We start from the raw sequence: 13,227 nt of genomic DNA on the forward strand, positions 1-13,227 counted from the left end.
AACTTATTAAAAATTAAATAATATTGTTTTAAATATTAATATGTCCCCATATTCTTAAGAAAGATAGATAGATAATAAAATGTTTTCAGAAAGCTCCAGGGAGTTCTCATTATTTGTTTTTACTTATAGGGTTGTATTGCGCTTCCATTTAAGTCCATTCATCCATCCATTGTGTACCCCACCCCATAACAGCTGTAACTGGCACTAGCCCTCCACAACCAGGTTTTTTTTTTTCTTTTATCTAATTTTTTTATTTTTGATCTTTAATGCACTTCCATGATTTTGATATTAGGTTCAGTTTTGTTTTACTTTTTCATTTTATTTGAAGGCTTCAAATAAGCTTACATTATCTATTTTTATTTACTATTTATACATCCCATTAGTTGTATTTTTTTCAGGGGGGTATATTGGGCTTCCGTATGTTTCAAAATTTGTTGTCCAGATTTTGACTTACTGCAATTGTTTTATTTATTATTTAAGTTCTAATGTCTTTATGGGCTTCCATAAATTCAGTCGAATTTACACCTATGTTGTTTTTGTAATGTTTTAGAGGCGTTAATGGTCTTCCATACATGTTGGAGGTTTTATAAACTATTGATCCGCTTCACGCTGGCATCCTTTCTCTCAGATGTTTTGTTCATGATCAGATTTAATTATTGATGAGGCTCCGTATGGAGCTCTTATATAAACTGTGTCTTTATTGAAACATCTGAAGCTCTTTGTGTCCGGTTTCTCCGGCTGTTTCTCTGATATTTTTCCGGCTTTTTGGAAGAACATCAGACGGCAGTGAGCCTCAGATTGGGGATGCAGGCTCCTTCCCTCCCCCTACCAGAGGACAAAGACTAAAATGGGTCAGACTCAGGAGACAAGCAGCAGATCCTCCGCACCAGCCATCATGTAACGTCCTCCATCCTCTGCAGGCGGAGAACAGCCGGGTTCGTTATTAAGACAACAGAAACGCGTCCTCTGCCTTCTTTTTGTTTGAGCATCATGTCCTGTCGGGACGGCTGAGGCTTCTTACTGGAACTAAGCTGGTTTGAACAAACACCGACTCATCACATCACATCGCACTGACCGCCGGAGGGACGATGGAGGCGGCGCCGAGGTAATCTGTGTCCCCGCTGACCGCTCAGGTAACAAAACGCATTTCGGCCGCTTCGTGTCCCAATTAGGCTCCATTACCGCACCAGTAAAACCAGTACAGGGCAGGTTTGAAGGGCAGGTGCTGTGTGCAGCAACACATTAGCTTCGTGCTAAGACTCCAGCTTATAGATGCGGTCATGTGTGCAGCGCATTTCATTTATTACACACTTTATTACAGATTTTTGGCCTTGAGCTCAGGCTCAGCCCGGGCAGGTGCTCTCAAGTTCTTATTATCCAAAAGGAGCTGAGAGAACAACAGCTGCAGTTCTTCTGACGTCCAGCAGGGGCTCCACAGAGTCAGTCCCCATAGACTCCCATGTTATAAATTGACGTTTATTTCCTCTCTTAATAACAGCTGGGATATCTGTGTGACGTCATCCTGTGTTCTGCTGTTGATGTGATGTATGGATGGAGTCAGTGCCTCAATCATAGATTTTATATAAAAGATGGAATAGCTGCTGGAGCTTGAGCTTTTTCACTGTCGCAGTTTGGGCTCATGGGCTAATGACTTGTGATTGGCAAGTCTGATTCTAATAACAGGCAAAATTTACAAAAAGATCTTTGAGTTTTATTTAGTTAAACTTGAAACTATAGTCTGAAATCAGAAAAGTATCACAGAAGTCACAGTTTTGGCTTTTTATACTGTTAATAAGGTTCAGGTTTTAGATCTCTAAAATTGGACTTTTTTATTTATTCATTTTTCAGGTAGCAACTTTTAGCCATGCAGGTAATTTACACTTAGCCCTAAACTCACTTATTTAAACTCTGTTGAAGTTTAATGTCAGACTAAAGTTTATTACAGTGAACTAAGACTAAGAAGACATTAGTTAAAAATTAAAACTACTTCTTCTCCTTTTACTTTTTTTAATGCCCGAACAGCCCCTGAGTTGTCATGTTGTCAGAGTCATGAAACCGGCTCTGTGAGGTTATTACATCACTATTCTGCTTTTACATCAATGATGCATTTTGTTAAGCTCTGTGCTAGTTTTAGTTGATTACAGCCTTATTGTACACTATAAGCATAGTGAGTTATTTTCCTGATTTAGTGGTAAGATAACTCGACAGGTTGTGAAATTGTTGTTGATTTCTTTAGGCTTTTATGTGGACATGATAGTATGTGAGGAGGCTGTATATGACATGGAAGAATACACCCCATGACATTCTTATGTTTTTAATTAACTTTGTTGCAGATTTTACGAAATTAAAGACTAAATTAAAAAACATAAAATATATAGAGATTAAACTCACCTCTAACTCTGGTTTGTTAGAATTTCTCTTTCTAAAAAAAAAAAAAAAACTAATAAAATGATCACCATGACAGTCCTCCCAGATGTTACAGGAAAGGTTCATCCAAGCACCCATTAAAACGAGGACTAGCGAGATTATATACCACGTTCTGATGTGGATTTCTAAAAAGATGAAGTCATATTTGGAGTTAGTGAAGTCGAGTTAGTTGACATATAATGATGTGCTGCCTGGTGGCTACTTACAGACTCATGGTTAAGCTAGTATAACACATTAGCACAGGGAAGATGGAGAATGAGGGTTAAACTGCTGTGAGTAAAAGTTCATGCTGAGGGTTCCTGTTGAGTAGAGGACGATGCTGACATAAAAACAGGGTCATCATGTTGTCGTGAATAAGGAGCACTAATCTGTCTGATAGTGGCTCAGATAACAGCAGCTGTAAAGCTGATAGGAGAGCAGCCGTAGCAGAAAAACAGGCTAAAGTCCTGCTCTGTGGACTGTGGACCCACAGAGCTGCTGAGCATCTAAAGGAGGACTGTTCACACGGTCGGTGAGTTTCTGCTCTTAATTATTAAATACTCAAAACTCTTTATACAAACTAACATGTTAAGTAGGCTGTACATGGAAACAAGGTCCTCTTCATCTTCTGTACTTGTGCAATGGGAGCTGGATTTATTCCACCAAATCCAAACGATGATCTTTCAACTATATTTAAATTTTTGAGGACGTGGATGAGATCACAGTAAAGCAAATGTGGTAAAAAAGATGAGTGTAAATTTTGCTTATGTAGCCAAAAACACTGCGTTTTTAATGTGCTTAGCAGACACACCACAGAGAAGCATCCCAGCAGCAGCCTAAAGTCACGCCAGGTGTACTTTTTAATAGGCTCTGCATCAGGCTGCACGGAGCAGAAGTGGGAAGGAAGTGACAAACAGGAACTACAAAGTGAATTTGATGTGTTTTAGAAATAAATGCCCGCTTGCACATGACAAAAGTCAGTTGGAGACTCAATGCGAAAATGTGCACCTGGTTTACTTCCAGGATTCTCCACGAGACGCCTCAGGATGCTACAGGAAAAGTGCACACAGTATCATACTGTATAGAGTCTAATTCTAAACCTCCTCACCTGTAATGATCTTTCACATGAACATCAAGGCAGTTTGAAACAGAGGTTGAGGTTGGAGTGCACAGTGTAAGTGGTAATGGACGTGTTCTCAGAATCTTTCGATTACACCCCCCGTGAGTAAACGTGATAATCAGGATGTAGAACACTTTGTGACGTGAGATTAATGTTTACCTCATCACAGATAACACCTGAGTTAATAAGAGCTGTAAGGAGTAATATGTAATCACAGTCCTCTTTTCTACCATCTTAGCAGTATAGAAAAACTTAAATATGGTGAAATCCACCTTTAAGGGGCTTCTGATGTCCTCATCAGTCTAATCAGGGGCTCTCTAAGTTTTGATGACTTCATCGATTCGTAGATCCTTTGATTCTCTTGTGCAATATTATTTTTAAAAAGTGCTGCTAACATTTTTAGTGCTATGCAGCTGACACCCAGCTGTATTTAACCATGAAACAAATCAGCTAGTTAAATTACAGGCATGACTTAAAGGCCTGGATGACAAAACTGAGGTTATGGTACTCGACTCTATCTTTAAAAAAATGGTGTCTAACTAGATGTTTACTCTGGATTGAGTCCAGCAACACTGTCAGGAACCTCTGAGCCATTCTTAATCAAGACATATAGGACTGCTGTGTGGACATAAATTTTCTTTTTTTCTTTTTTTTGTGGGGGGGGGTAGCTTTTATTGCAGTAAAACAATGGCGAAAAGACAGGAACGCTACGACAACTACAAGACATGCAGCAAAAAGCCTTGGGGCACATTTAAACCCAGGTCTTTGCATTAGCCCCACAGGACATAGATCACCTGCTCTACCCAGTGAGCTAAACCATCGCTCACACTGGTCTGGTTAAACATTAACTGTAGATGAATGTGACATACAGTATTGGATGCAGGATGCACTTTAAAACCACTCATTGGAGATGGATCGGTTATACCCTTAAAGAATGTGATGCGGTGCGACAGGTGCATTTTATATTTGACCTGTTCTGTAAGCATCCACCTTTGAAATACACAGCTGAATGAACCTGAGCTACAACCATGTGGTGACTTGAAATAGCCTTATGAACATGTACCATTGCTGGAACAGGAAATATATATGCAGGATGTCAGGTGAAGCAGAATGGGCCCTCTTTAAGGATCTATGTCAGATTTTCAGTCACAACAATTTATGTAAAAGATTTTTGCACTTCTGTCTGTAAGCGTCAACCACTGGAGTGGAAAAATGAAACACTGAAAACATGATTCCTCTAATGCAGCGGTCCCCAACCTTTTTTGCGCCACGGACCGGTTTATGCCCGACAATATTTTCATGGACCGGCCTTTAGGTGTCGCGGATAAATACAACAGAATAAAACTAGTACTGGTACCGAAAAAAAGAAAATTTATTCATAACACAAATGAAAAGACCCAGGAAAACCGAGTAAACGATAAAAACGATAACAAAATAATGCTGAAAACCGATAAAAACCCTGAAAACTATACATTTCACACCTGAGCCTCAACTCTCACGGACCGGTACGGACCGAGGCCCGGGGGTTGGGGACCGCTGCTCTAATGTTTAGCTCAGGCCCCAACAGTGCGTCAATCCCCAAAGACTCTCATATTAAATGTACAGCCTCCTGTGGTCTCTGTAGGTTTAAAGTTTCCATTATTAGAGGTGTGGCCTCTTTTCCTTTTCCTTAATTTTGATGCAGCGCTGGAATAGCTTTAGATTAGCGGTCTGAATGCTTCTTCCACCACATTTTTCTCTCTGATTCAAACATCTTTCTGACCTCGTTCAGTAGTAATCTAAAAAAAGAAGCTGCCCCGCCACCTCCTTCAGGAACAGCTTCCATTTTTAGGTTTCTATTTTCTCTCCACAGATCTAATTTTGCTCTCTTTGTGGTCCAAGACAGATCTGGGACTCTGAGACATCCTGACAAGGGTTTGAAGTCTCAGACAAAGTCCAAGAAAGACTTAATAAGATGTACTAAAAGGTTTGACTTAAAACAATGGTTCCAAAAAAATCCACCTGACGTTTCCTGCCCTTTTTTCTCGTTCAGTGTCATCTTGCCTCTGTTGTTCTGAGTGTTTGCTGTGAAACACTTAAAGTGATAATATCATTGATTAAACTTTAATAACAGTGGGTTTGTGCTCTGCAGTTCATCTCTGTGGATTTCTGCTGTCCTGCTCTGCACACCGAGGCCTTTCTGATCTGAGTACGCCCACTGCAGCCATGACCCCTCCCACCTCTGAACGACCCTTGGGGACGCTCATGCTGTTCGTTTACGCTGCTTTCACATTCATAGTGATGATATCACTTCCCGTGTCAGCACTGGAACCGGAGACGTGTTTCTCCAGGCAGCACCAGAGCGCCATAGTCGACGTCAGGCTGTCGCTAAACAGACCGACAACAGCCATGGATGCCCGGGTGGTCCACTCTGAGCGGGATTGCGTCCTCGCCTGCTGCTCAGAGGAAGTCAAACCAGGTGAGCAGAGTGAATGGGGAACATGGGGGTCAAAGGTTATGTTTTTTAAAGATATGTTTAAAAAAAACTGTGTCTGAACCATAAAGCATGAAGCATGTAGCTAAAGTAAAAGCACTCATTAGTCTATCCATAATATTATTGGATAATACTAATCCAGTTAAAGCTTTAAAATAAATGGTATGGAGTATAAAGTAATGTACTGGCATCTAAAGTCTGGTTGAAGTGGAAGCAGCATAAAATAGAAATACTGTACTTCAGTAAGAAGTACAGCTTTAAAAAGCATTACTTAAGGAAATTTACAAAAGCCAGCAGCGTCTGTAGGGACCAATTATAAATGGTGGGCTGGTGCCACCCTATGCTCATTCCATCCATTTACACCCCTGCAAAATCATCACCAGGATCTATAGAAACAACAGCAATGACTGTATGTCCAAGATACCTTTGTATAGTGCTCAGGAAAGCCTGAGAACTGAGGTCACGCTGGCCCTGGTGGTGAAAGTTTTGGGTAATTTGTGCAGATTGTAAATTTAAATATTTACCTTCAAAACCAGACATAAGAAAAATCAAAGCTTCATTAAAGGGGAGCTGCTCTTCTTGTTTCGTCATGTATACCTAATTTAGTCAGAGAAAGTATAACCCAGGTTACTGGCTTTGACGGCCACATGTAACCATCTAAAGACTATATCTGGTTTTTGGTCAGTGTTTTTTTTTTTTCCTGTAACCATCGCTACCGTGGGATATATCACAGTTTCTCTATAGTAGGCTCATCAGTCTCAAAGGTCACAGCAGACCACTATAAGCCAAAAACTGTGACTCAAAAAAGTGAAAGGAAAAAACTAACTTTGTGTTTCTGAAGGTGCTAAATGCAACATGGTGGTTTTCAACGGGAACAAACACGCTGGTGATGAGAACTGCTTCCTGTTCCACTGTCAGATGGAGCAGGACTGTCCTTTAACGAAGGCTCAGGAGGGCATCAACACCTATGACATCTACAAAGGTACGTCAGATACTCATTGTAAACACAGAAAATGACTTTAATAATGATGATTAAATGCATGATGAACAAAGACATGAGTGACCCAGCTTTGCATACATTCAGCTTCGGATTCTTGAAGATTTTTAATAAGTAAATTTAAGCCAAAACTAGAAGTATTATTGATTAGTTTAGAAAATAGTTTTCATTTTTCACCGTAGGATCTTCACTTCATTATTATTAAAAAACAAAAACAAAAGCAAAATTAATGATAATGATATTATGTTGATACCTGTGGAAGATCAGTCACGTTCATCAATTACCCTCCCCACACACATTTTTGGCTGTGCGTTCTGTGTGGAGTTTGTATGGGTTTTCTCCAGGGCTTCCTCCCACAGTCCAAAGACATGCAATTAGTGGGGTTAGGTTAATCGGTGATTCTAAATCCGGTCTTTAAGTGATGTTGTGATGAATCCTGCTTCCGGGTCCAAACTACTCTGCGTTTAATAAGGCTGTTGTGTTTTTAACGTTTTAATTAGTGCTGTCAGCGTTAATCTTGTTAAAATGACGTTAACGCCATAACCCCATTAACGCAGCAAATCTCTGTTAGCGAGTTAACGCGGATCGTCCCGTGTGTGGGGCTGCACGGCGACAACGCATTAACACGTTTAGCTCGTTAACGTGTTAGTGCCATGCAACCCCACGCACGGGGCGATCCGTGCTAACTTGCTAACAGAGATTTGCTGCGTTAATGCGGTTATGGCGTTAGAGTCATTTTAACGAGATTAATGCTGTCAGCACTAGTTTTAATGCTTTCATCTTGTTCTATATAATCCCAAAAAAGCCCCTAAAAACAGTCAGTGATCACTGTCAGCCTCTCAATTTTTATTACTGCTATTAATTTTAAAGCACAGTTTTTAAAACCTTGCGATGTAACTACAACCCAGTCAATGCAGCAGTATATTAATTACTAACCGCGTATTGTGGATGGATTATCTCAGTTGTTCTCCTGACTGAAGTTTGGTCCATTTACAGAATCCTGCCATGCGATTGCATTTATCCCTAACCATCGGGAACCCTCACGTTACCTTTTATTGAGTGGAAAAAAGTTAGTGTTCGTCCTCCAGCGTCAATGATTATATTATGCTAATATAGCTGTGTCGCTAGCGATCACCTAGTACATCATTATATACCAGCTAGTCAAGCTTCAGTAACCCAACAAAACATCCCTGCTGTTTACTTTCCTGTGATAGTAAAGGTGATAACAGAGCTGTACGTCTTAATTTGTTTTCAAAAATATCTCAGTCAGAACATGGTATATTCTATTTAGATGCTAACTCACTGCTAACTTCTAACTCCATTAAATTTCCTAAATTCTATTTTCATGAATGCCTGGATGTTAAACTTAATTGTTACCCCTAGTAGAGCAGTAATGTTGATCATTTTATTACAGATGAAAGAATTTAGACAGTTTTTCAACTCTCAGTAATGCCGCAGTGATCGTTAGTCTTAGGGACCTGCAGCGTAGTTTGGGCCCAGACATAGCTAATGACGGCAGACTTAAAGACTTTAGGTGCAAATGTGATCACGACTGGTTGACTGTCTCTTCGTGTTAGCCCTTTGCATGTCTGGGATAGGCTCCAGACCCTGCCCCTGCAACCCTGAACTAGATAAGTGGAAGGGAATGGATGAATAATTAAACTCAAAATACAACTACATAGAGGTCCATAACCATAACATTAGCAAATAATATACAATGTTATCATATATGTGCATTATTGATGTCCTATTTTCAAATATCATGGTTATCATAAATATCTTCACCTGTATATAAAAGAATAATAATTTTAAATATTAATGTGTCAAATTTCCTGTATCATGAAAGATAATTAACAAGCACCTGAACAAACATTTTAAATGATGGGGTATATTTTATGTCATGGAGTTTTTTCCCCAGAGAGTTAACAGACAGTATGGTTCTTTCACAGAAGGCATGTAGTTAAGGCTCCAGTGAGATTTGAACTCACGACCCCTGGTTTACAAGACCAGTGCTCTAACCCCTGAGCTATGGAGCCCTATATGTCAGTGTGAGACACACCTGTAATATGTGACATACCACTAAACCCAAACCGTTCATGAATGGTTGTTACCAAATTGGATCAAATGTCAGTATAATTGTTTTTTAGCCTTCTAAAACTCACTTTTTCTTGTTTGTGTTGAATTTTGGATGATTGTGGATTTTTGCTGCCCCCTGCTGACCAAACAATTCTATACAAATCTTTAAGTTTATGTCTTTGTGTTTTCTTTCCTGCACAGGTTTACTTCATCCAACCACTGTGAGACCTCCCACCACTACCACCATCACAACCACCACCACACTGGCACCAACTACGCCAACAACTGCACAACCAACAACCCCAAAAAGTATAACAACAACAATGCCACCAACCACTATCACAATGACAACAACCACTACCACAACACAACCGACAACCACTACCTTACCATCAACCACAACCTCAACCCCTACCTCCACCTCCACCCCCACCCCCACACCTCCACCCATCATCATAATTGCCACAATGGCAGCAGTGACCTCATCACCCACCACTGCAAAAGCATCACCTCTTTCCACCACCTCCATAAAAAAGCCTAACAAAACCACCAAAAAGCAAACTAAAACCTCCAGGAAAGGAAAAATTCATCCTATCAGCATCACCACCACCCAGCCAACTCATACTTCAACTCCCACCACAACCCCAAACACCACCCCCACCACCACTCCAACCACCTCACTTCCTGTTGTAACAATGAACAAGGAGGCCAAATACAGAACTACCGAAAAACTTCAGCCAAACACTGAAACCACCACGACCACGACTACAACACTTCCAACCACCACAACACCTCTAACCACCACACTTTCAACTACCACAACTACCACAACAACCACAACCACACCTCCAACCACCACCACTACTATTCCGTCAACTACCACCACAAACCCCCCTACTCCTCCTTCAACAACCACAACAACAACTACCACCACCACCACCACTGAGGCGCCCACCACCAGGACAACGCCCGCGGCGACTCTTTTAATTGTCCCCAAAGGTGCTGTTCAGTCTGACCACATCCTCCAGAATTCAAGTGCTGCCAGAGGCAAAGGGATAGCAGCACATGGAGCAATGAAAAGCGGCATGGTGGCATTTGTGGTGCTGGTGCTTGCCATCCTCACAATGGCCCTCGCCATTGGAGGCCGCAAAGCAATGGAGTCTTTCGACAGACGCCACTACACGAGACTGGAACTCAATGATCTGCACTACGAGGTGTGACAAGGAAAACGTTACAAGGACGGAAGCCCAGAGGGGCAGTGAGATTTATTGAATTTATTCAATTAGTTTAATAGCACAAAGTTACATAATAATGGAGCACCTACATCACCTCCTGAAAGGTTTGTCATACTGTGGAGAACACTGGATTGTGATTGGCCGGAGAGTACACATAATATTTAGTTTCTTTGCATTTAAAACAGCTGTCACTTTTTGATCTTCTAAAAAATAGCGCACTGCTTTGCTAGCAACATTTTTTTCTGTTGTTTTTAACACCCAAACCACCAATGTTATGTAAAAGATAGACACAGATATTGATATTACCTGTTGGTTTGTGACCATTGCCATGTTGCTATTTTAAAACTGGAGGCAAGCTGAAAGAGAAACCAAGGGGTGCTGTGTGTTCATACTTTAGTAACTTTTTTCTAAGTAGAGAAATTATGGCCTCCATGCTGTTTCAGCTAGCACTATCTAAAACTCATGAGTGCCATTTCAATTAACATCTGAAAACAAAATTTCCTGCATATGTTTGGGTTTTGACAGAGATCATTTTAAAAAAGATTGGTCATAAGACCAATTTTGAGGAAAGAAAAACCCTGTAAAAGCTAAGCTAAGCTGGCTTAGCTAGCTGAACTTTATGTTTATAACAATAGTGAACAAACTCCGCCCATTCCAGAGTTTCTAACAAAGAAGTCATTCAACAAACTCACCAGTCACATGATTTTTAAAGTCTTCACTGTTGATTATTTCAGCTTTATTCACCTTAAGTGACCATGTCCATCTTTTATATACAGTCAGTAGGTAAAGTACAAAGATGACAACCTCATTCCATTTCAGACTCCGCCTCCTTAAACTCATCACAGACCAATCATGGACTTCATACCTTAATTTTTCTGTTATTGGTGTTAACAAAAGAAAAAGATGGTAGACTTATATTGAAAAATTCTCACAATGAAGACAAAATATCTCTTAATTTAAAAACTATTCTTAGAATTTATTTGAGGTGTTTTTGTTTTGTGAAAAAAAAATCAAACTTTGAGATATTTTTTGGGCTTTTATGTTTTTAGATTATTTGACTTCTCATGAGACAAATTCCTCAGTTGTTACTTGATCTTTTTAAGTCTTGTGCAACAAGTGATAGTGCAACTTTGAAGCAGCCTTCAGACTTTAGGCGGTAACACTGCCCTTCTGTGGCCTCTCAGATCACATAATGAACTCAGAGTTCTGCTGGGAAGCTCATTGGTCCAAAACTTCAGCTGACGATGGAACAAAGAACAAACAGCAATATTTTTACTCGTAGAAACTCAGGAAGCTTCTGAAGTGGACTGGCGAGAAGAAACTCTATACAAGTGGACTCTGATTCAGATTCTGGCCTTCTTCTGATTCGCCGTGGGGTCGCGGGGCCCTTTGTGTATACACCTGCATGTCTTCTTCCTCCCACACGCTTCAGCCATACGAGCCTGTGATTGCTTCTTAAATCACCTGACCGGTGTAGATGTCAGACTCACTCTCTCACTGTGGTGTTTTTGTATTTTGTATTTCACATGTGGATAAATATTCAAACGATGGATGCAATCCTTTGAAAATCGATGCACTATTGTATCCTGTTTTTTTGTTTTTTTTAATGACTATGATCTGCTGATTTTTTTTCATAAGTAAGAGGACACTTGCTGCGCACTATTTTCCTATAATGACGTTTGTATTGTACTGGATGTGCAGAAACGAGACTGCTATAGTGTCACTTCACCACCAGGTGGCAGCAGCAGCAGTCCGATAAACTGAAGCTGCACCAATAAGGCGTTTTCACTGATACTGCTCTGATTTTTACTTTGATTGTCTAATTAATAATTACATGGATGGTAATAGTTTGGTCTTGTTTTGTGAAGTGATGCTTTTGCATAAGTTTGAACTTTGATGTTTCGTTCTTGTAAGGATTAAAAAACTGTTGATTTTTGAAAAGTATCTGAGACTGCAGATTTATTTTTGCTTGAGTGTGTTTGATTTTAAAAAGAACCACTGTGATTTTTTATCGTCTGGGTGATCTACCAACAAATAATCAAAATTAATCTTGTAAAGTTGTTCCAAATTAAATAAAATTTCACATTTATCACAGCATCACATTTATTACTGTTCTGTATTAACCAAACTGGGAGCAGGTTCATTACAGCAACAAAAATAATCAGCCTGAGTCTGAGAAAAGTTTCCACCTGACCCATCTGTTTTTTAAATCTACAAAAACTTAAATATATGTCATGGAGCCATGCATGCTTCTACCTTCATATAATGTGTATTTTCAGAGTAACTTGCTGTCACAGTTAAGATTTATCTAACTTGTATTATAAGTTTTTGAGTATTTTTACTTCTTTCAGGGCTGAAAAAAAAACCCACATTTCATCTCTGTTAAAAACTGCAAACAAACTCCCAAAGGTCTCAGCCTTATGTTAGTGCAGATTTCTCATAAACTTGAGTTTTTGGTCGATGCTGTTCTTGATCAAGCTTCTTTTCTATCATGTCCAGCTGAGCTCCAACTTTGGACAAATTCTTGGTGCAGGTTAAACAGTTGAGAATTGTTTGAGAATTCCTCAAAATTTCAAGTTTTTATATTTTCACTTTTCCAGATATATTTATGTATGCTGCACAAAAATTATTTTGAAGAAGGTTAAATGTTTTTTTATGATTTAGTGAAGAACAGTCATAAGCATTTCACAAGTTTCAAAGACTTTTATTGGCCATAAATATGGCACAGGGCTAATATGTATGCAAAAAGTTAGCGTTTACAGGGTCGACCCTTCTGTCTGTCAGTTTCTGGGCCCAAGATGGTGATCCTCCTGCTTTATCACGGTTCCAAGATTATCACTATTCGACTCAAAAACTAGCATAAAAAAATCCTCAGACTGATGATCTTCCAGGATGTCTTTTGTCTTGTGGTAACTAAGAG

The 13,227-nt window shown here is 39.8% G+C and overlaps 1 protein-coding gene and 1 non-coding gene across 5 annotated transcripts; one reads left to right on the forward strand and one right to left on the reverse strand.

Annotated features, from left to right (window-relative positions):
* Window positions 1-95: 95 nt before the first annotated feature.
* Window positions 96-12,362, forward strand: mansc1 (MANSC domain containing 1). Of its 4 annotated transcripts, none has more exons than XM_086270437.1 (4): window positions 96-2,938; window positions 5,658-5,984; window positions 6,841-6,981; window positions 9,274-12,362. In XM_086270437.1, the coding sequence occupies exons 2-4, from the start codon at window positions 5,732-5,734 to the stop codon at window positions 10,290-10,292; spliced, it is 1,413 nt and encodes a 470-aa protein (XP_086126563.1). In that variant the 5' UTR covers window positions 96-2,938; window positions 5,658-5,731; the 3' UTR covers window positions 10,293-12,362. The 4 variants fall into 4 exon arrangements, with proteins under 4 accessions (XP_086126563.1, XP_086126564.1, XP_086126562.1 ...); XM_086270438.1 differs by having other exon boundaries at window positions 96-1,105; XM_086270435.1 differs by having other exon boundaries at window positions 97-1,133.
* trnat-ugu (transfer RNA threonine (anticodon UGU)) lies at window positions 8,960-9,032 on the reverse strand. The gene has a single exon. It is a non-coding gene; the product is annotated as a tRNA-Thr (tRNA).
* Window positions 12,363-13,227: the final 865 nt, after the last annotated feature.

Source organism: Aulonocara sp. 'chitande type north' Nkhata Bay, linkage group LG17 (genome assembly GCF_057382095.1).
Source record: "Aulonocara sp. 'chitande type north' Nkhata Bay isolate Kocher_YH1m ecotype deep benthic linkage group LG17, A_spYH_male_GT1.1, whole genome shotgun sequence".
Classification (NCBI taxonomy): domain Eukaryota; kingdom Metazoa; phylum Chordata; class Actinopteri; order Cichliformes; family Cichlidae; genus Aulonocara; species Aulonocara sp. 'chitande type north' Nkhata Bay.

Excerpts from the sequence above, each read along its gene's own strand:
- mansc1 (XM_086270436.1), top strand. The coding sequence starts at position 5,732 with ATGACCCCTCCCACCTCTGAACGACCCTTGGGGACGCTCATGCTGTTC. Across the intron at positions 5,985-6,840 it reads CTCAGAGGAAGTCAAACCAG|GTGCTAAATGCAACATGGTG; the intron begins GTGAGCAGAGTG and ends GTGTTTCTGAAG. Across the intron at positions 6,982-9,273 it reads CACCTATGACATCTACAAAG|GTTTACTTCATCCAACCACT; the intron begins GTACGTCAGATA and ends TTTCCTGCACAG.